This window comes from Wyeomyia smithii, chromosome 2 (genome assembly GCF_029784165.1).
Source record: "Wyeomyia smithii strain HCP4-BCI-WySm-NY-G18 chromosome 2, ASM2978416v1, whole genome shotgun sequence".
NCBI lineage: Eukaryota > Metazoa > Arthropoda > Insecta > Diptera > Culicidae > Wyeomyia > Wyeomyia smithii.
Window position 1 is genome coordinate 161,738,031 of NC_073695.1, and position 21,747 is coordinate 161,759,777.

The window sequence follows — 21,747 nt, forward strand, 5'->3', positions numbered from 1 at the left end:
GTAAGTCGATGTTGCTGCTGGTAGAGATGGCAACTCACTGGCACGTTTCTATCTCTCACACTGAGAAGTCATTCCAACTTCCACTGAGGGTGTTGAAACAACAGCCAGCTATAAATAATAGTCTCTACTTAGTAAATGTACGAAGTGCGAGAATTGGATAAGTGATACAAAACTCGTTTCTAGAACTACGTCTTTAACGTTCTGCGGTAACGGAAACACATCTGACCGGATATTGGAAGTTGTGGGTTCGAGTCCCACCTGCTGAACTATATTTTTCGTAGTTTCTACAATCATATTTTCAGTTAGTTTAATTTTCTATCTTCATTACTACATTTACTCCTTAAACTAAAATTCATAACCATAACGCACAACAGCCAACAAAAACAAGGTAAATGTACTTTGTATAGGAGCAGTCAGGATGTTACCGAAGTGCCTGCAACGTAGATACGATACATTTTGTTTCCTACATCATATGAAAATTTTGCAAAAAAAAGAACAAACTTTATTTTTTTTGTGTACACCAATTTGCTATTATATATTTAGTATATTTATAATCGATATTACATTGCACTTATAGTACTGGGACCATACAATATTTCCAAACACAACAATTTATTCACTTTCTATTTTTATTCACAATATATAGATATAGATTTGCAAGAGCTAGACCTATGATGTTTAACTTGATCCTAGTCTATCGAACATATACATATTTGTGCTACGTGACCTTACTATTTATACATCACATGTTTCCTTTAACTGGGAGTAACATACATTACAGATACGAGAAGGAATACGAATTCTTAAGTTGAATATTCCAGGTTCGACATGACAACATTTACTGCAGAACTGTTGTCCGCAATTTTTACAATATATTTTTCGCTCTTGTCGATTAAATCTGAAAAAAAACAGATATTCTTTAATGTGGTGTCAAAACTACCAAAGTACATATACACTTTTTCATTTCGCACAAATTTGAAAAAAAAACGACCGAAAATCGACCTTCTGGGACTAATTGTGTTTATAACCACCTTAATAAGAAATAAATGAAATATTCTAATGAAAATAGAGTTAGAGATAGCTAACGAACTATAAAATAATTAACATCTGGTTTGGAACGAGTTGTTAGTCATTTCAGAAGCCAGTTCTAGAATATTTCATATTAAACCTTCGGTTGCCCCGAAAACGGCTAAATCCCAGAAGTCGATTTTCGATCAAAATTTATAAATAACACCAGATCTCGTCGTTTTATGCATTTTTAAAACATATGGCATCGAAAAAATTTATTGTTTAGAAAATTGAAGGGTGCCCATTTCTGTGAAATTGACGGAGAGCATAGGTCTCAAAATGCCATTTTGCTCATTAAAAATCACGAAAAATTTAATCATACAAGATACGGAAAGACAAACTATCAGTTAGCATGCATAGATTTCCGCGGCATGAACCGATCCGAAAAAGTGGGCTCAATTTTGTGGGTCTTCGTTGTCAGATGGGGGCCATTCAATAATTACGTAAGCAAATAGGGAGGAGGAGGGTGTGCAATTTTCTTACACTATCTTACAAGGGATGGGGGGGGTAAAATTCATAAAAAGAAAATTACGAAAGGACGATTAACTCGAACTAAGGACAGAAGAGGAAACGAAGTATTGTGCTTGCTTCTAGAAGATAAAACTTAAATAAAAATCTCTATATAGGCTGGCAGTAAGATCTTACTAGGAGAGGGGGGGGGGGGTTTAAAAAAATCTTACGGTGTCGGAGAGACGGTTGGAAAAGTGCAATGATATGCTTACGTAATTATTGAACGGCCCCATGATGCAAATTTTGCGCGTTTCCACGTTTCACGTCAAACTAGAAAACTTCGAATCCCTGTATCTTGTCGGTTATCGACCGTGTCCTAATAAAATAGATAATGCAATAATCATGTCAAATACCTAATCTGATCTTACTGTCAAAAAAAAAGTTCAACAAAAGCGCTGATGTCAAAATACACAACACAGTGCGAACACTACAGCGGCGGTTCACTGTTACTATCGTAAAGTACTGCTATTATCCGTATTATCCTGTTAGTCTGTGGTTTCACCTTAATCGGAAGGACAAAGAACAGGTTGTACTTAAACGTATTTTGTCATGTATCTTTAACTGGAATCAGGGTTGATATTTGTTGACACTCTTGAGTGAAAGTGAAAAAAAGCATCCATCGTTAACAACGTTATTTTTTTACAATCCTTTCAGAGTTCCCCTTCCCGCTTTTTGCATGGAAGTGAACTGTCAAAACTGGTCTGATGAAGAATTGCCCTCGGACTGGTTAGAGGGTCTCATATACCCGATCTACAAAAAAGGCCATCGCCTGGACTTTAGCAATTATCGGGGCATAACACTTCTCAATACCGTGTACAGAATTCTCTCCCGCATCCTGTTCCACAGACTGAGGCCGTTGCAGGAGACCTTTGTTGGCGAGTACCAATGCGGTTTTCGAGGGGGACGCTCCACGACGGACCAAATGTTTACCTTGCGACAAATCCTCGATAAATTTCGAGAATACAACTTGCAGACGCACCATCTGTTCATAGACTTCAGGGCAGCGTACGATTCAGTCAAGAGGAATGAGTTATGGCAGATTATGATGGAACATGGCTTCCCAACAAAGCTGATTAGGCTGATACGTGCCACCCTTGAAGGTTCTACATCAAGCGTCAGGATAGCCGGTGAGATATCGGACTCGTTCGTGACGTTAGATGGTTTGAAGCAGGGTGACGGGCTGTCGAACTTATTGTTCAACATCGCATTGGAAGGTGCTATACGGAGGGCTGGTGTGCAGAGAAGCGGCACCATCATTACGAAGTCGCACATGCTTCTCGGTTTTGCGGACGATATCGACATCATTGGTATCAACCGTAGAGCTTTGGAAGAGGCCTTCGGACCTCTCAGGAGAGAAGCTGCGAGATTAGGGCTTGTCATAAACTCTGCCAAAACGAAATACATGGTGGCTGGCAGAGTGCGTGGTAGTCCGTCGGAGGTTGGTGCTGCGGTGGTGCTAGATGGGGAAACATTTGAAGTAGTCGACGAATTTATTTACCTGGGCACATTAGTGACATGTGACAACGAGGTTAGCCGTGAGATATAGAGGTGGATAGCAGCCGCAAACAGGGCCTTTTACGGATTACGTAACCAGCTAAGGTCCCGCAGTCTGCAAATTCGAACTAAACTTGCACTCTATAAAACACTGATTCTTCCGGTGGCCCTCTACGGCCATGAATCATGGACGCTGAAAGAGGCTGATCGGCGAGCTCTTGGTGTTTTTGAGCGTAGGATTTTGCGTTCAATCCTTGGCGGCAAACTAGAAAATGGTGTTTGGCGCAGACGCATGAACCATGAAGTGTACCAGGCATACAAATCGGCGGATATAGTCAAGCGGATAAAACACGGCAGGCTTCAGTGGGCTGGGCATGTAGCGAGAATACCGGATGAGCGTCAAGCGAAGGCTATATTTAGCAGGAATCCAGATAGAGGTCGACGACTTCGAGGTAGACCCCGCACTCGTTGGATGTGTGCTGTCGACGAGGATGCACGCGAAACAGGTGTAAGGGGCGATTGGAGGATAGCAGCCCAAGACCGAGGGACATGGCGACGTATTCTGGATTCGGCATTGGATCGATAATCGGTCTGTCGCCTTTAAAGTAAAGTAAAGTAAAGTAAGAACTGTCAAAACACCTTATTATATTTCATACGATGAAAGCAAGACAACAAAATCAGTTTATCAGTTAACGAAGATTGTCAAGGCATCGGTCAGTGACAGTGAAAAAGTGTTCCGGTGAGGTTCATTTTGGTTGAGTGGACTGTTTGTTTTTCTTTTTCGCTTTGAAGTGAAGATCATTTGGTTGGATTTGTCGTCAAATTTTATTCCGTAACCGTGAACGATGCGCGCGATCTATTTCATCTGAGTATCACAGCACGTTACTAGGACGAAAATCTAGTGTATCTGAAAGAGTGCTGCGATCATTGGAAGTGAAGTTGAAAATAATTGGCTGAAATTTTCGAAGAATTTTGCTGGGGAAAATGACTTTTATCAGCACTGACTAGAATTAACGCTAGCTTTATTTTTTATGTATGTCAATAATAAAAAGAAAATTGGTAGAATGCAATCATTCCGTGAGAAATGGGAGGGTTTATACTGCCGTTCTACGGATAGTTGTCTCATCAACAGTTGTCTTATCAACAAAGAGTCTATTTTCATGTATATTTTTGAAAAACTTTTGAAAATAACATCGTTTGTTCTGGAAATCTTCAAAAACGAGCGGGTAGTTATTCGCCTGACTAATTTTGGTATTACGGATTGCGAGTCGGCTGGATTTTGGACGAGTAGCTCGTCTCGTCTGGTTGGCAAATGGCTGGACACGTGTAACTTGAGACCCTAATGTGGCCATTCACCTCTGTCCAGCAACTCCTATCCCAACCTCCACGTGGTGCCGACCGGAATACGAGTAACCTTAGCGGAGTATGCTGACTGGGAAGGGGGTCGTACGCGGCTGTATCCCCATAGGGGCGGCGTACAACAGCGTCTGACTCGGAGCGGGCGGCTGAATAATGGAATGCTGTATCCCGCCAACTACACCTAAGATGGCAGCCCCATCAGCAGGATGTAGGTATCGCGACCCTGGTAAGGTAGCATACCGAAACCTTTCATCAACCACGAACAACGAATTTAGAAATACGGAACGGATCAATCGGCAAAGACCTAGGCTACGAACACGGAAAAAGATTAAGGTAAACGATTGGAAATTGGGTACTTGGAACGTCCGATCTTTCAATGAACCGGCGCGGGCTGGCTTGCTTGCTCGAGAACTTCAGCGGCAGGGAGTCGAAATCGCAGCGATTCAGGAGGTTCGGTGGCCAAATTCCGGAGAAAGGGAATTCCGTGCAGTAGACCCTATTGCACGCACTTCTTTCAAGTACCACATCTACTACAGTGGCGGCAAAGCAGCGGAACGGGGCGTCGGTTTCGTAGTGCTGGGAAATCAGAAAACAAGAGTCATCCGGTGGAGGCCCGTAGATGACCGTATATGCGTGTTGAGGATTAAGGGCAAATTCTTCAACTACAGTTTAATCAACACCTACGCACCGACAAACGACAAATCCGATGAAGTCAAAGATGAGTTCTATGACAAGATTGAGCGAATCTATGACGAGTGCCCAAAACACGACGTAAAAGTCGTCATCGGAGACGCAAGCGCACAGGTTGGGAGGGAGGAATTATTCCGTCCGATCATTAGAAGGCATAGCCTCCACTCGTCAAAAAATGAAAACGGCCTGAGGCTGATAAACTTTGCCGCGGCCAGAGGAATGGCCATATGTAGCTCCTATTTTCCACGTTTGAATATTCGGAAACACACCTGGAGGCATCCAAATGGAGAAGCCTGCTCCCAGATCGATCACGTACTGATTGACGATCGGCACTTTTCGGATGTTACTGATGTTAGGTCTTGTCGGGGACCAAACATTGACTCTGACCATTATCTCGTCGTTTGTAAGATCCGCGCACGGTTGTCGAACGTGCTGAAATCTCGCACAGAGAGGACGACGCGTTTCAACATTAAGCGGTTGAAAGCTGATGGCGTGGCAGCAGAATACGCCAGATAGCTGGATCAACGGATCGCAGAACAGCAGGAGGAAGGAGTGGAAGACATAAATGGGCTGTGGAGCAGTATTCACGGCGCCATCGAAACGACTGCGAGAGAGGTGGTAGGTACGACGCGTGGAAGACAGCCTAACGGCTGGTTCGATGCTGAGTGCCAGTAAGCGACAGATGAGAAGAACCGTGCCAGGAGCCGCATGCTCACTGCGGCTACGCGTCAGAACAGAGAGAGGTACAGGGTGGCAAGAGCTGCCGAAAATAGAACCCACCGTCGGAAGAAGCGCGAGTACGAGGAGCAGGTGCTCGCCAGCGCAGAGGACAGCTATGCTCAAAATGACGTGCGGAGATTCTATAGAACTGTCAACAGAGTCAGAAGCAGGAATTTCCCTGTGCCGGTCATGTGTAATGACAAGGACGGCAACCTGCTTACTGATAAACCGACGGTTGCAGCCAGGTGGAAGGAGCATTTTCTGGCGCTATTGAACGGTGAGGAGCCGGATGAGCAGAGCAGGAACAGGATGACGATTATGAGTGACGAACAAGCTGTGGAGCCACCGACACAGGAGGAGGTGAAAAAGACGATTAGTGAGCTGAAAAACGGCAAGGCCGCTGGGAAGGAAGGTATCCCAGCCGAACTTCTAAAAGCGGGAAGCGAGCGGCTGTACTATGAGATCTACCAGATAATACTAAGAATCTGGGCGGACGAACAAATGCCGAACGACTGGTTGGAAGGCCTCATATGCCCTATCTATAAGAAGGGCCATCGATTGGATTGTGGCAACTATCGAGGGATAACGTTGCTCAACTCCGCATACAAAGTGCTCTCCCGTTTCCTGTTCTTCAGATTGAGACCGCTAACGGAATCCTTTGTTGGCGAATACCAGGCTGGTTTTCGACAAGGGCGTTCCACGACGGATCAAATTTTCACCCTGCGACAGATCCTCGATAAGTTCCGGGAGTACAACTTATCGACTCACCATCTGTTTGTGGACTTCAGGGCGGCATACGACTCAGTGAAAAGAAACGAGCTGTGGCAGATCATGCTGGAACACGGTTTCCCTACGAAACTAATAAAGCTGAGTCGTATGACACTGGAGGGATCAAAATCGTGCGTGCGGATAGCTGGTGAGACATCAGCCGCGTTCGTAACGTTGGATGGACTGAAGCAGGGGGATGCGCTCTCCAACCTGCTGTTTAACATCGCTCTTGAGGGTGCAGTACGATGAGCAAACGTCGAAAGAAACGGTACTATCATTACGAAATCTCACATGCTTCTTGGTTTTGCAGACGACGTCGATATCATCGGTATCAACCGTAAGGCCGTGGAGGAGGCTTTCGTACCTTTCAAGAGAGAAGCAGCGAGATTGGGACTTGTCATTAACTCTACCAAAACGAAGTACATGGTAGCTGGCAGAGAGCGTGGGAGTCCCCGTGGTGTTGGTGCTGAGGTGGAGATAGATGGGGAACGATTTGAAGTGGTTGACGAATTCGTTTATCTTGGTTCGCTTGTGACATGTGACAACGTTATGAGCCGTGAAGTGAAACGACGAGTTGCAGCTGCGAACAGGGCTTTCTACGGACTGCGTAACCAGCTAAGGTCCCGTAGTTTGCAAACTCGCACAAAACTAGCGCTGTATAGGACGCTGATACTCCCGGTGGCCCTTTACGACATTAAGCATGGATGCTCGGAGCTTTTGAGCGTAAAGTTCTGCGATCGATACTTGGCGGTAAATTGGAAGGTGGAGTGTGGCGCAGACGCATGAATCACGAGTTGTACCAGGTATACAAACATGCTGATATAGTGAAGGTAATACAGCGGGCAGGCTTCAGTGTGCTGGACACGTAGCCAGGATGCTTGACGATGTCTTCATTAAAGTTGTAGGTAATAAAATTGCGGTTCTAGAAAAAATATGTACACAGTAAAAACTTTTTTTTATGCCAAATTGTCACCAAATATTAAATAACCCAAAAAGTACCTTTCTTAAAAATCTAATTTACTTTCATTTCACTCTGAACTTTTTTTAGTGTTTTTTTCTATCTACACATTACAATGTTGAGCATGATACCAATCCAACGCGCTGTTTTTGTACCATAGTCAATCATTTTCATACTGGCCCTGTTGAAATTAAATATGTGTTGTTGATGGTATACGTATTGTGAAGAGATATGTTTATCTTAAAGGTGATGAAAAATCCCGTAGGACCATTATGCGTTTATGATCAGTATGAAGACTGTTCAAATACAAAATACGGCTGGCCTACCATACGTACCGCATATTACATCCAACACAGGTTTCTGTGCGCCCATCCTTCAACCACCTCTCTGCAACATTCCGACTAGCCTGCTGATCAATTACACTCCATGTGAATATTCTTCCTCTAGCATCACCTGAAATTATTCTAAAATACATCTGATTCCTTTGTCGCAAAGTTATAGAAAATTACCAACAAAAATTGTTCTATGGTCAAGCGAAATTGCCAATGAAGTAATACTTGCGGGCTCAATATTATCTTTACGGTCGTATGCTGTATGCATTGTTAGCTTAGTTCGAAATATTAATTGTCGTATCCAGCGAAAAACATCCCTTGTTTTGTGGCTGTCACCCTTATGTATTCGTTGTCTTTCATCTATCGATTTGAACTGATTTAGATGACGATCAATTGACACAGCTTTAATATTCGACACAACATTTAAAGATTCCATAGTGTTATCTTCCTTATCTTTCACGTTGCTATCCTTATTGAGGTCTAATGATTGCTTTTTATATAAAGTGCTTGCAGATGATGATTTTACAACTGTTCCTGCTGGAAATAGGGTTGTTTGTTTGGCTTATTGGAAAATTCAATGTGTTATTTTAATGAATTTAAACATACTAAAACGGGCGTGAATTGAACTTTTTAACTACATATACTCACGGTGTTCCCACAGACCGTTATTATAAAAAAAATGCACCAAAGAATCTGAGTACACCATTCGATTCGTTATGACGTCCAGAATCTCTGGTCGAAATTTCAAAATCATCGTACGGTACATTTTTAAGTAATGCCCTTCTGACGGTCGTAAAGTACAAAAAAGTGATATAGAAACGACGAAATACCTATTGTAAGGCACGTTTTTCAACCACCATTTTATGAAATAACTTCCAAAATAGTTTCTACACTTTTTAAGGGTTATATTTCCAGACATTAACAATTGGTGAAAAGATTTATTTGAAAATCCCACAGTGCACAGTGGTCTAAACTAGAAAAATCGTAATCGTTTCAGATTTGGCTGTGAAAATAGATTTTATGTACTTAATGTCTTCAGCAAAATTGTTTCATAAAACAAGGCCTTACTTTTGGCGTTTTTAGTTTTTCGATCAATCCACCTAACAGTTAGATAAAAAAATATTTTTCCTAATTTTCAATATACCAGATAGCTTCCTTAGGCAAAAATGTGGAAAATTTAAAACGAAAAACAATTGCTGAATACTGCAATGTCCTATCTCTACGCTGGACACGACAAAATAGAGTTTTTTGTTGGAACCCCCCTCCCCCCTCTCTATTGACGTCTGCAGACATTTTTCAAAAGAATTAGAAGTTGACTCCTTAAAATCAGTTTTTTTTCTATAATTTTGTCTGTGATAATCAAAACAATGCTCCCATATGGTCTCGAGGTACGATGCTGGTCTAACAAGCCAATCGTCGTAGGTTCGATTCTCGGTTCGGGAGGGACTGTTAGTGTCAGTAGGATCGTAGCGTTAGCTCCGTAATTGTCCTGTACACTTAACAGTCGGCTGCGAAGTCTGTGTATAAAAAACAGAAGGTCAAGTTCCGAATCGGAATGTAGCACCAAGGCTTTGCTTTGGTCAAAACAATGCAAAATGTTCCAAGATTTTATTCATTCAACTACGATTCTCTCAAGACCACAGGAAAGGGAAACAAAATGTACTGAGCGATGACATTTTTTTGATTTCGATTTGATTTGATTCCGAGAGCGTCTCTCTCTGACAGTGATGGCATTGGCAAAATAGAGACAGCCGACAGATAAAACATATTGCGACTATAACGTTGCTGTCTAGTTTCCCATACACTAATGTTTTTTTCTTCTTTGCACCTTATTCCCATGTCGACGATAGCATGTATGGTTGTATATAACATTCGGTATGCGATACACACATCCTTCAGTGCACAGACGCTCTATTGTCGAGAATGCTTTTCTTTGCACAAAGACTGTCGGTGAGGCGCCTAGCAGTCTTTACACTTCTTCTTCCCACAGATTTATTTTTTTGCTGTTTCCCAATCGGGACGAGCTTCAAAACAGAATTCTCCAAGCGTACCAATACCACCCACTTTCTCAACTCCTTTGCATGCTCGTTTAACATATGCACAGGTTACAGGTAGTTCGAACATTCTACCGCCTAATATTGGTAGTTCGAAAATGACCGTTAATATGGGAGGTAAGCAAAACATGGTGGAAAATAAATGTACACCTATTACCCCAGCTAATATTACTACCGAAAACATTTTTTCTAATGTCAACTGCCTGGGGCCTATTACGGTAGGTAAACTTTCTTTTCTGCAACAGGCAATGTTCGATCTCATGAACGCCATGTTGCAGGCAAAATCAATGTTTGAAGCCATCCAAATAGTTACAAGGTTTACAATTAAAATTGTTTCTAGTTTAAGATTTAGCAATGATTTTAAATAAACCAATCAAAATTTTAAATTGGAATGCTCGCTCATTGAAGGCCAATGAGAATGAGCTTTTAATTTTTTAACAGTTGATAATGTGCATATTGCAATTATTACTGAAACATTTTTGAAACCTAACATAAATTAAAATATGATCCCAATTACGTGGTTCATAGATATGATAGGATTCAGGGTTCCGGCGGTGGAGTTGCAATTGTTATTCATCGCCGATCAAACATCGTGCTCTTCCCCGTCTTGAGACGAAAGTTATTGAAACTTTGGGAATTGAAGTTCAAACTGAACTTGGGATTTTATTTATTGCCGCAGCATATTTACCATTCCAATGCACACGCGAGCACAAAAATTATTTTAAAGATGATTTACAAAAACTCACCAGAAAACGTTCGAAATTTTTTATAATCGGCGATTTTAACGCTAAACATCGATCATGGAATAATTCTCAAAGTAATTCCAATGGCAAAATTTTTTTCAATGATTGTTTCTCAGGATACTATTCTATTTTGTCTCCGAATAGTCCTACATGCTTTTCTTCTGTAAGACACCCATCAACAATTGATTTGGTGCTAACAGATCAAAGTCATGTATGTAGTGATTTGATCACACATGCTGACTTTGATTCTGACCATCTTCCAATAACCTTCTCTTTATCACATGAATCAGTTTTAAACCCTATGAGCTCTGTTTTTAATTATAACAAGGCGAATTGGAAAAGATACAAAACTCATATTGAGAGACATTTCAATAATGAGCTTGATTTGCAAAACGAAGTGAATATTGAATTCGCTTTGGAAGCATTGAAATGTGCAATTATTGATGCCAGAAATTATTCTGTTCCAAAGGCTCAAGTGAAATTTGATTCACCAATAATTGTCGAATAATTGTCCTACTGACACTAACAGTCCCTCCCGAACCGAGAATCGAACCTACGACGATTGGCTTGTTAGACCAGCATCGTACCTCGAGACCATATGGGAGCATTGTTTTGATTATCACAGACAAAATTATAGAAAAAAAACTGATTTTAAGGAGTCAACTTCTAATTCTTTTGAAAAATGTCTGCAGACGTCAATATCAACGTTCTCGTGACCCTGTTTTTAAAACTATTCATAAAGATTTACAGAAAGAGATTAAACATAGATTTACTCTTCTGAGGAATCAAAATTTTGAGACTAAAGTTGAAAAATTGAAACCATATTCAAAACTCTTTTGGGAGCTGTCGAAGATTCTTAAGAAACCTTCAAAGCCTATTCCAGTTTTAAACGATGGAGAACGTTTTCTAGTATCCAATGAACAAAAGGCTCAAAGACTTGCTCAGCAGTTTGAGAGTGTTCATAACTCACATTTGAATTTTGTGAGCACAATTGAAAATGAAGTCACACGTAAATTTGATTTAATTTCTCCCCAGATTTTTTTACCTGCAGACATAATTGAAACTAACTTGAATGAGATTAAATCAATTATTAGAAATTTCAAAAACATGAAAGCACCTGGTGACGATGAAATCTTTAACATATTAATCAAACATCTCCCTGAGAGCACAATGGAATTTTTAATAAAAATTTTCAATTGCTGCTTCATAATTGCATATTTTCCCAAATTATGGAAAAATGCAAAAATTACTCCAATTTTAAAACCGGATAAGAATCCAGCTGAAGTTTCAAGTTATCGACCAATCAGTTTGCTTTCTTCAATAAGTAAACTGTTTGAGAGAATTATTCTCAACAGAATGATGTCACACATCAACGAAAATTCAACTTTTGCAGATGAACAGTTTGGATTTCGCCATGGGCATTCCACTACTCATCAATTGCTCAGAGTTACTAATATGATACGAGCTAACAAATCTGAAGGTTATTTCACTGGAGCTGCTCTTTTAGACATAAAAAAGGCATTCGACAGTGTTTGGTATAAAGGTTTGATTGCGAAATTGCAAACATTTAATTTTCCAATTTTCCCAATCAAAATTTTGAAAACTTATCTTACTGATCGAACTCTGCAGGTTGTCTATCAGAATTCAAAATCTGATAGATTTCCTGTCAGAGCAGGTGTGCCTCAAGGTTCTGTCTTGGGCCCAGTCCTGTACAACATATTCACTTCAGATCTTCCTAATTTGCCTCCAGGATGCACAAAGTCATTGTTCTGTGATGACACAAGCATTTCCGTAAAAGGAAAAAGTCTTCGTGTCATATGCAGTCGATTGCAGAAAAGTTTAGATATTTTTTCTTGCAGAAGTGGAAAATCTCTCCCAATGCTTCTAAAACTCAAATTTTTCCTCATAAGACTAGGGCTTCTTTCCTCAAGTCAAACAATAATCACGTTGTCAAGATGAATGGGGTTATTTTAAGTTGGTCTGACAAGTTAAGTACTTGGGACTAATTTACGATAAAAAACTTATTTTCGAAGAGCACATTGAGAGTATACAAGCCAAGTGCATCAAATATACGAGATGTTTATATCCTCTCATTAACAGGAATTCTAAACTTTGTTTAAAGAACAAACTTTTGATTAACAAACAAATTTTTAGACCAGCAATGCTTTATGCTGTACCGATCTGGTCAAGTTGCTGTTCAACAAGGAAGAAAACGCTCCAAAGGATTTAGAATAGAATTCTGAAAATGATTTTGAAGCGTCCTCCTTGGTTTGGTACACTCGAATTACATACACTTACTGGTGTTGAACCATTAGAAGTTATGTCAAATAAAATTATTAACAATTTTCGACAGAAATCGTTGCAATCGTCAATTGCTACGATAAGCTCTCTTTATAGCCAATAAGTTAGCAATTAAGTTAGTTGTAAGTTTACTTCCCCTTTTCTGTCAAGTAGGTTTAAATCCCTACGAATGATAAGTCCTAATTGCGAAAGCAAACAAATCCTAACAATTAAAATTACAAATTTCTAACAGTGTTGAGAAGTCACCATTTGACACATTCTCTGCGAAGCTACACCAACAAACCAATTTTTGAAATGCATATTTCAGCAATGTAAATATTTTTCCTAGATTCTATAGTGTTTGAACCTTCCAAAAACGTAAATGTCAAATTTATAGTATTTAAGAAACTGTAGAAAACTAATTGCAAAGTTCAAGTAAAATTATCAAAAAACAAGCGTTTTTGGTTACATATTTTTTAAATGGCTACAAATGATCAGGAGTATGTATTTATAAAACATTTTTTATGTTATATGACTGTGAAATAAGTGCTTTATTCGATGCCTAAAGGGTTTTGAAGTGAAATTTCAAATATGTTGATCTGAGGCCAATATGAAAACAGGGGTAATTTAGCGTTGGAGCGTCACGAAAAAAGTACAGTTTTTTACTTCATGGAAACTCCTTACATTTAATCAAAATAATATTTCGTTTCCTCTTTATACTCAAGAATACCTTTAATTTGATACTAAAAGATCGCAGCTAGGTTGAATACAACTTGAGATACAACCGGGTTTAATTTGCGTTGTAACGTCGCGAAATTTTTTTTCTCCCCTTATATAATATTCGTCTATGTTTAAAAACATACTTGATGCGTCTAAATTAGTTCTCGTTACATATGTCATATAACAGAGAATAAATTTTGTAAAATGGATTAATGTTTTTAATTATTAAACTGTGGGTCATCCATGAGTAACGTTACATTCTAAAAAATTCTAATATTGTTCTATTATATTACATTACAATGCATTGCGTGAGGGAGGATTGAAAATTGTCAACTGCCGCGTTACGTAACATGCGAATGTTCCCTAAGAGACTATTGACGCAATGTAACCGTATCAATGAAATGAATACTTCGTCCGCATCGCTCAAGCCAATCTTCCGAATGTGATGGTTATCGCAATTACGAGACGTGACATCACCACATTTAACGAATTGGAATAATTTTTGGGGAAAGTCTAGATGAAAAAATCTTCAGCGGCAAAAATGCACTCGAATTTTCTTGAATGAGTAGTGTTAGTTTTAAAAAATCAAAGAAATCTTACGGGAGCGAAAAGAGCTAAACAGCGGCATTTTTGTGTTATTATTATAATTTTTGAAAGGTTTCTTGTATTTATTGGAATTAAGGACACATTTGTAAACTTGTTTTTAATATAAATGCTGAATAAGCTGCTAACGTACTCAGACATTGTGAAAAAACTACAATAAAAATAAATTTAATATGTTCTACACATAATGTCATATAAGACACTTTTGAGAATATTTATGATACATATGTCACTCATGAAAAGAATTCATTTGATCATAACTCACATTCCTTCACTGAAAATCTCCAAGTTTAAGTTTGGTTCTGCATGCCCAAACATTAAACGACAAAGTAAATTTGCTACGTAGTTTATGGATAACCCCACAAACCAAGTGCATAAAGTAGTAGTAGAAATATATAAAATCATATATTGAACTATTTCATATGAAAATGTCTAAGAAATATGTGATAAATAATGGATATCGACTGATTCATATTTTCGTGACGTTACAACGGAGTGAGAATACCCCTTGCTGAAAAATGAGCGTTGTAACGTCACGAAATATAAAAGCTTCTCAAATATAGATGTTACCAGTTATAGGCACTCTAAACATGGCAAAATGTTTGATTATTATTTGTTATCAAATCGTGGAAGAAGAAATTGAAATAAAATTCCAAACAGAGCAGAGTTTGTGACTTTTGTAAGGAAAGTCCCGACACCTCAATTTCTCGCGCGTTGTAACGTCATGCTACATTTTTACTCTCCAAGGCAACATAAACAAAGTAAACCAATATCTTATACATCATTCTTATAGGAAATTTTGTCTACCGTTTTGTTTCAGAATCTGTAATAATATCAAAGGGTTTCATGAAAAAATACAAGTCAGAATTAAAATGATGCCAACAGAATAGTCAAAACGTTGTAACGTCACGGTAGAATGTGTCATTTGTGTTTGGACAAACATACTCATTATTTACTAATATTTATCATAAATACTTAAGCTACTAACAAATCCCCCCTTTAAAAAAATTTAAAAAATAAAAAAAAATAAAAATGAACTAAATTAAAAAGGTGATTTTTTTGCTATTTGGTTTTTTGTGTATTCAGATTTGACAGTTCACGCGGGAATTCTGACAGCTGTCAAAGTCTAATGTACTCAGCTTGGTTTGCCATTTCACCATGAACAGACTTACGCCTGAACAACGCTTACAAATAATCGAATTTTATTACCAAAGTTCGTCCTTTGTAAAAAAATGTTTTTCGCGCATTACGACCATTTTATTGTGTTCAGTGACGAAGCTCATTTCTGGTTAAATGGGTATGTTAATAACCAGAGGCAATACAAGAATCGCCAATGCACCCAGAAAAATGCACGGTTTGGTGCGGTTTACACGCTGGAGGCATCATTGGTCCGTACTTCTTCAAAGATGATCAAAATCGCAACGTTACGGTCAATGGCGCTCGCTATCGCGCGATGATTTCTGATTTTTTACCGGAAATGGAAGAGCTGGGTCTTGTTGACATGTGGTTTCAGCAAGACGGAGCAACGTGCCACACATCGCGCGAATCAATGGACGGAATGAGTTCGGTGAGCAATTCATCTCACGAAATGGACCGGTGAATTGGCCGCCTAGATCTTGCAATTTAACACCGCTAGATTATTTTTTGCGGGGCTACGTTAAGTCTCTCGTCTATGCGGATAAGCCAACAATAATTCCAGCCTTGGAAGACAACATTACACGCGTTATTCGCGAGATACCAGCCGAAATGCTCGAAAAAGTGACCCAAAATTGGACTTTTCGTATGGAGCATTCAAAACGTAGCCGTGGCCAACATTTGATTGAAATTATCTTTAAAAAGTAAATGGCATAAACCAATTTATCGACTCAAATAAAGATTTCATACAGTTTTGTTATTTTAATGCGTTTTTGCCTTTCTCCTAGAAAGGTATAGCAATAACTTGCAAAACCAAAAGTATAAAAGTGCTCCAAAGGGCCGAATGACATATATCACTCGACTCAGCTCGACGAGCTGAGCATTTTCTGTATGTATGTGTGTATGTATATGTGTGTGTGTATGTGCAGATTTTCATTCTCACTCACTTTTCTCGGAGATGGCTGGACCGATTTGCATGAAATTAATTGCAAATGAGAGGTTTAGTTGCCCCATAAGACCTAAAGATTATAAAGATTGAACATGTGGTTCAAAAGTTATGAATAGAAACGTGTTCTGGAGACTGTTCAGTCTCACTCATGTTTCTCAGAGATGGCTGGGTCGATTTTCATGAAATTAGTGTCAAATGGAAGGTCTAGTTGCCCCATAAGACCCTATTGATTTGTTTTACCATCGGACTATTACTTTGCCTGTTATGTTTAAAAATGTGAAATTCAACTATGAAAAGAAACATATTCCGAAGACTACTTGGACTCACTCACTTTTCTCAGAGATGGCTGACCCGATTTCTACAAAATTAGTGTCAATTAATAAGTTTAGCTGCCCCATAACACCCTATAAAATTTCACTGTAACTTCGTCTGTAATGTACCGAAATGTGAAAATCACGAAACTCCATTATCTCAGAAACTACACGATTTGATCAATATGATTATCAGATGAGCGGGCTAGTTAAGGGGTAACTGATGAATTATGATTGAACACGTGCTTTCAAAGTTTGGCTGCCCTATACGTTCCCATTTCATTTGATTATAATCGAACTTAAGCAACCGTTATGTATTAAATTGTTAATAAAACAACGAAAGTCTATTAGCTCAAAGATTACATGACTTATTTGAACATAACTAGTGCCATACGAACGAGTCATCTCTCAAACTTACAAATAACAAACTTCATAACAATTTGGTATGTGGCTCAAAAGTTATGGAAAGAAAAGAAATTCAAAGACTATTTAAAACTACCTGCTTTGAACGATATATGAGGCTTCAACATAATTTAATTGTGCTATCATACTATCTGAACGTTCCAAATTCATTGATTCCTTGCGATGTGTTTAAAGTCAGCAAATGCACGACGAATCGGCCATAGGATATTATCAAAGTCAAATAATTCTGAATATATCATATTGGGTGGTATTCGGTCATTTTCAGCAGATTTTCTGGCATTAATCTGACATCGTAAATACCTTTATTGGGAGGTATTTAGTTATTTTGGTTGTTTTCCAGAAACTAAAAGTAGTCGTGTTTAAATTCAAAATGGCGTCCAGGGTCAATGTTTGGTTTCTATGCATCATCTCGATTACGGAAATATCCATACTAAATATTATTCGGTCATGATTGTTGTATGAGAGTTTGACTGTTGGGAATTGCACGATGGTTGGTTATAATTTCGGCTGAGCAGTCTTGAATAAGTAGAACAATCTGGTTAAAAAAAAAAAAAAAAAAAAAACAGATCGTTCTACTTATTCAAGACTGCTCAGCCGAAATTTTAACCAACCAGACTGTTTCCTAGAAGTTGCCATTCAGCAATTTAAAATGGTGCCTGAGGTCAATTGTTTGCTCATTGCATCATTCTGACTCCAGAGATACTCATATTGGATGGTATTTGGTTATTTTGGACTGTTTTTCACAAACCGGAAGTCGCCATCTTGGATTTCAAAATGGTATTTAAGATAATTTCTGGCCTCTGAGCGTAATTCTGGTTGAGGAAGCACCCATATTGGGTGTTATTCGATCATTTTCGGCTGTTTCCCAGGAACCGGAGATCGCCAACCTAGAATCTGTATAACCTAGAATCTGTCGCCAACGTCTGAATAAAAACAGCTTCTTCTCTTTTCTACTTTCGCATTTCCGAGGAAATCCTCCAAATAATGCCAAATCGACACATGGAGTACATTTTTCGTTTTCTTTTGTAATGCTCTGTTGCCAATACGTTCTCAATGTGACTACCGACTACCATCCTGGATAGGTATCACGAACAAACAGCACCAACTAAAATCCTCACGGAAGACAGTAAAAAAATAAATGTACACTTGGGATGCCTACTCAAGACTTTTTTTTTTTTTCTTCATCTATAGTTTATTTGACACGGCACAAATACAATTCAATGTTTAACGGCGCCAATTATATCTGGTAGCTTACTTTCTAAAGTATCTTAATAACTAAAAGCAAATTTTTTATCCTCGCTGCCGACTACGAGCTGAAACTAAATCTAACTTAAAGCTAGAATATTTTGCATTAAAAGCACAGGTTTGCTGTTTGATGGTTTTCATTGCCATAGGTAAGCAGCATGTTAAATTTGTTCCGCTGCTGGGCCAAGATATTACGGACTGGCATATTGGGTTGTTTCCATCGGGCCTTGAGAGTATCGTGCGGGTCTGATTGCTGTTTCCGGATCCGGGGTCTTAACGTGTTCTTGTCGTTTGGTTGGATGTAGGTGGAAGGGGATAGGACTAAACTGGGGCGTGGATGGATTTCAGGAAAACGTATATAAGGGACATGTATGATAGGTCACGGCTCGCCAAGACATCACGAACAGGAACAGCCGGCTGCCTACCTTCGGCCTGCAGGGAAGCTATTAATCTAGACCTGGCGTCACGGTGTACAGGGCATGACCAAACAACGTGCTCTATGTCGTGATAACCTTCACCACAGGCACATATACCACTCTCCCCGAGTCCAACACGACGGAGATGCGCGTCAAATCTATAGTGATTGGACATAAGCCGGGACATCACGCAAATGAAATCCCGACCTACATCCAACCCCTTGAACCACGGGTTCGTCGATACCTTGGGGATTATGGAATGTAACCACCTTCCCAGTTCCCCCTTGGTCCAAGCATTTTGCCAACTGATGATCGTATTCTGACGTACAAATGCGAAAAATTCATTAAAGGCAATTGGTCTTTCATAAATATCACCGTTTGTTGCGCCCACCTTAGCCAAAGAGTCCGCTTTCTCATTACCCGGTAACGAGCAGTGAGAAGGGACCCACGCTAAGGTAATCTGAGTAGATTTTTCGGATAAAGCACTCAGATGTTCCCGTATTTTCCCCAGGAAATACGGAGAGTGCTTATCATCTTTCATCGATCGGAGAGCCTCAATGGAACTGAGACTGTCCGTAAAGATGAAATAATGGTCCGTGGGCATTTTTTCGATAATCCCTAGGGTGTACTGAATTGCAGCTAATTCTGCGACGTAAACAGAAGCAGGATTATCGAGCTTATGGGAGACGGTTAAATTGTTATTGAAGATACCGAAGCCAGTGGACCCATCAAGAAGTGATCCGTCAGTGTAGTACATATTGTCGCAGTTGATGTTTCGATATTTATTGGAAAAAAATTTAGGGATCTGCTGCACGCGTAAATGATCCGGGATTCCACGAGTTTCTTCTATCATGGATGTATCGAAAAACACAGTAGAATCAGAAGTATTTGATAAGTCGACACGATTTGGAATATTCGAAGAAGGGTTAATATTTTGGGACATGTGATTGAAATACAATGTCATAAAACGGGTTTGAGAATTAAGTTCGATTAACCTTTCAAAATTTTCAATCACGGGACGGTTCAAGACCTCACATTTGATTAGAATACGAGAAGACAGGCTCCAGAAGCGGTTTTTCAATGGTAGTACTCCAGCTAAGACCTCCAAACTCATCGTTTGGGTCGACTGCATGCAACCCAAGGCGATACGCAAACAACGATATTGTATTCGCTCCAGTTTGATCAAATGTGTGTTTGCTGCGGAGCGGAAGCAGAAACACCCGTACTCAATAACAGACAGTATCGTTGTTTGGTAAAGCCTTATAAGGTCTCCTGGGTGTGCTCCCCACCATTGTCCGGTTATTGTACGAAGAAAATTCACTCTTTGTTGACATTTTTTCATCAGATACCTCACGTGACAACCCCAGGTGCCTTTAGAGTCGAACCAGACACCAAGATATTTGTGTACCAAAACCTGAGTAATCGTTTTACCCATTATTTGTGTTTGAAGCTGAGCAGGTTCATGCTTCCTAGAAAAAAAATACTATCTCAGTCTTCTCCGGAGAGAATTCGATACCTAGCTGTAAAGCCCAAGCAGACAAATTGTCAAAGGTATCTTGCAATGGTCCTTGCAAATCGGCAGCTTTGGCTCCTGTAACAGAGATTACACTGTCGTCTGCAAGTTGTCTTATCGTGCATGAATTTGCCAGGCATTCGTCGATGTCATTTACATAAAAGTTGTAAAGAAGGGGGCTTAAACATGAGCCCTGGGGAAGACCCATGTAGCTAATGCGAAAAGTTGCCAAATCGCCGTGCGTAAAATGCATGTGCTTTTCGGACAACAAATTGTGCAAAAAATTGTTCAAAATTGGAGAAAATCCTTGTCGGTGAAGTTTACCCGAAAGAATGTCAATAGAAACGGAATCAAAAGCCCCCTTAATGTCCAAGAACGCAGACGCCATTTGTTCTTTGCGAGCATACGCCAGCTGAATATCTGTTGAAAGCAACGCAAGACAATCATTCGTCCCTTTGGCACGGCGGAAGCCAAATTGAGTATCTGATAGTAGACCATTTGATTCGACCCAATGGTCTAAACGACGGAGTATCATTTTTTCCATCAATTTCCGGATACAGGATAGCATTGCAATCGGCCTATAAGAGTTGTGATCAGAAGCTGGTTTCCCTGGTTTTTGGATGGCTATCACCTTCACTTGCCTCCAATCCTGCGGTACAATGTTTTCCTCCAGGAACTTATTGAACAAGTTCAACAAGCGCCTCTTGGCATTGCCGGGTAGATTCTTCAACAAGTTGAATTTGATTCTATCGAACCCAGGCGCGTTATTGTTACAGGACAGGAGGGCAACTGAAAATTCTGCCATCGTGAAAGGTGATTCTATCGCGTCGTGGCCCGGAGACGTATCGCGAACAATGTTTTGCTCAGGAACAGAGTCCGGACATACTTTCCTGGCAAAATCAAATATCCACCGACTTGAAGACTCCTCGCTTTCGTTGACCGTTACGCGATTCCGCATTCTTCGGGCTGTGTTCCAAAGAGTGCTCATCGATGTCTCCCTCGACGTCTCGTTCACGAACCGACGCCAATATCCGCGTTTCTTTGCTTTAGCCAAACTTTTAAGCTTGGTATTAAGCTCCGAATACCGTAAATAGTCGCCAGGTATACCTCCCTTCTGGTAGGCCTTAAACGCGTCGGATCTTTGCGGGTAGACATCGGAGCACTCTTGGTCCCACCACGGAGTGGGAGGCCGTTCTTTGATCGTTACGCCGGGGATATTTCTTCGTTTGGGCTTGCAACGTGGCGTCAAGAATCAAGCCCGCGAGGAGGTTGTATTCTTCAAGTGGTGGATGATGTTGAATCGACTCGACCGCTTTTGAAATCATTTCCTCGTATAACTTCCAATCGACATTCCGTGTGAGGTCATACGGAATGTCAATTGGTCGCATGCGAGTCGACCCGTTATTAATTGAAATAAGAATAGGCAAATGGTCGCTACCGTGATTACCTTCCACATT

At 39.9% G+C, this 21,747-nt stretch overlaps 1 protein-coding gene across 1 annotated transcript in view; it reads right to left on the reverse strand.

Moving 5' to 3' along the window:
* Nucleotides 1–473: 473 nt before the first annotated feature.
* LOC129721968 (WD repeat and FYVE domain-containing protein 3) overlaps nt 474–21,747 on the reverse strand; it is a 280,812-nt gene continuing 259,538 nt past the window's right edge. The window contains exons 29-31 of the mRNA XM_055675111.1: nt 8,077–8,436; nt 7,903–8,020; nt 474–898 (exon numbers count right to left, since the gene is read on the reverse strand). Of these exons, the coding sequence (XP_055531086.1) occupies nt 736–898; nt 7,903–8,020; nt 8,077–8,436 (641 nt within the window). The 3' untranslated portion in view covers nt 474–735. The remainder of the gene's footprint in view (nt 899–7,902; nt 8,021–8,076; nt 8,437–21,747) is intronic.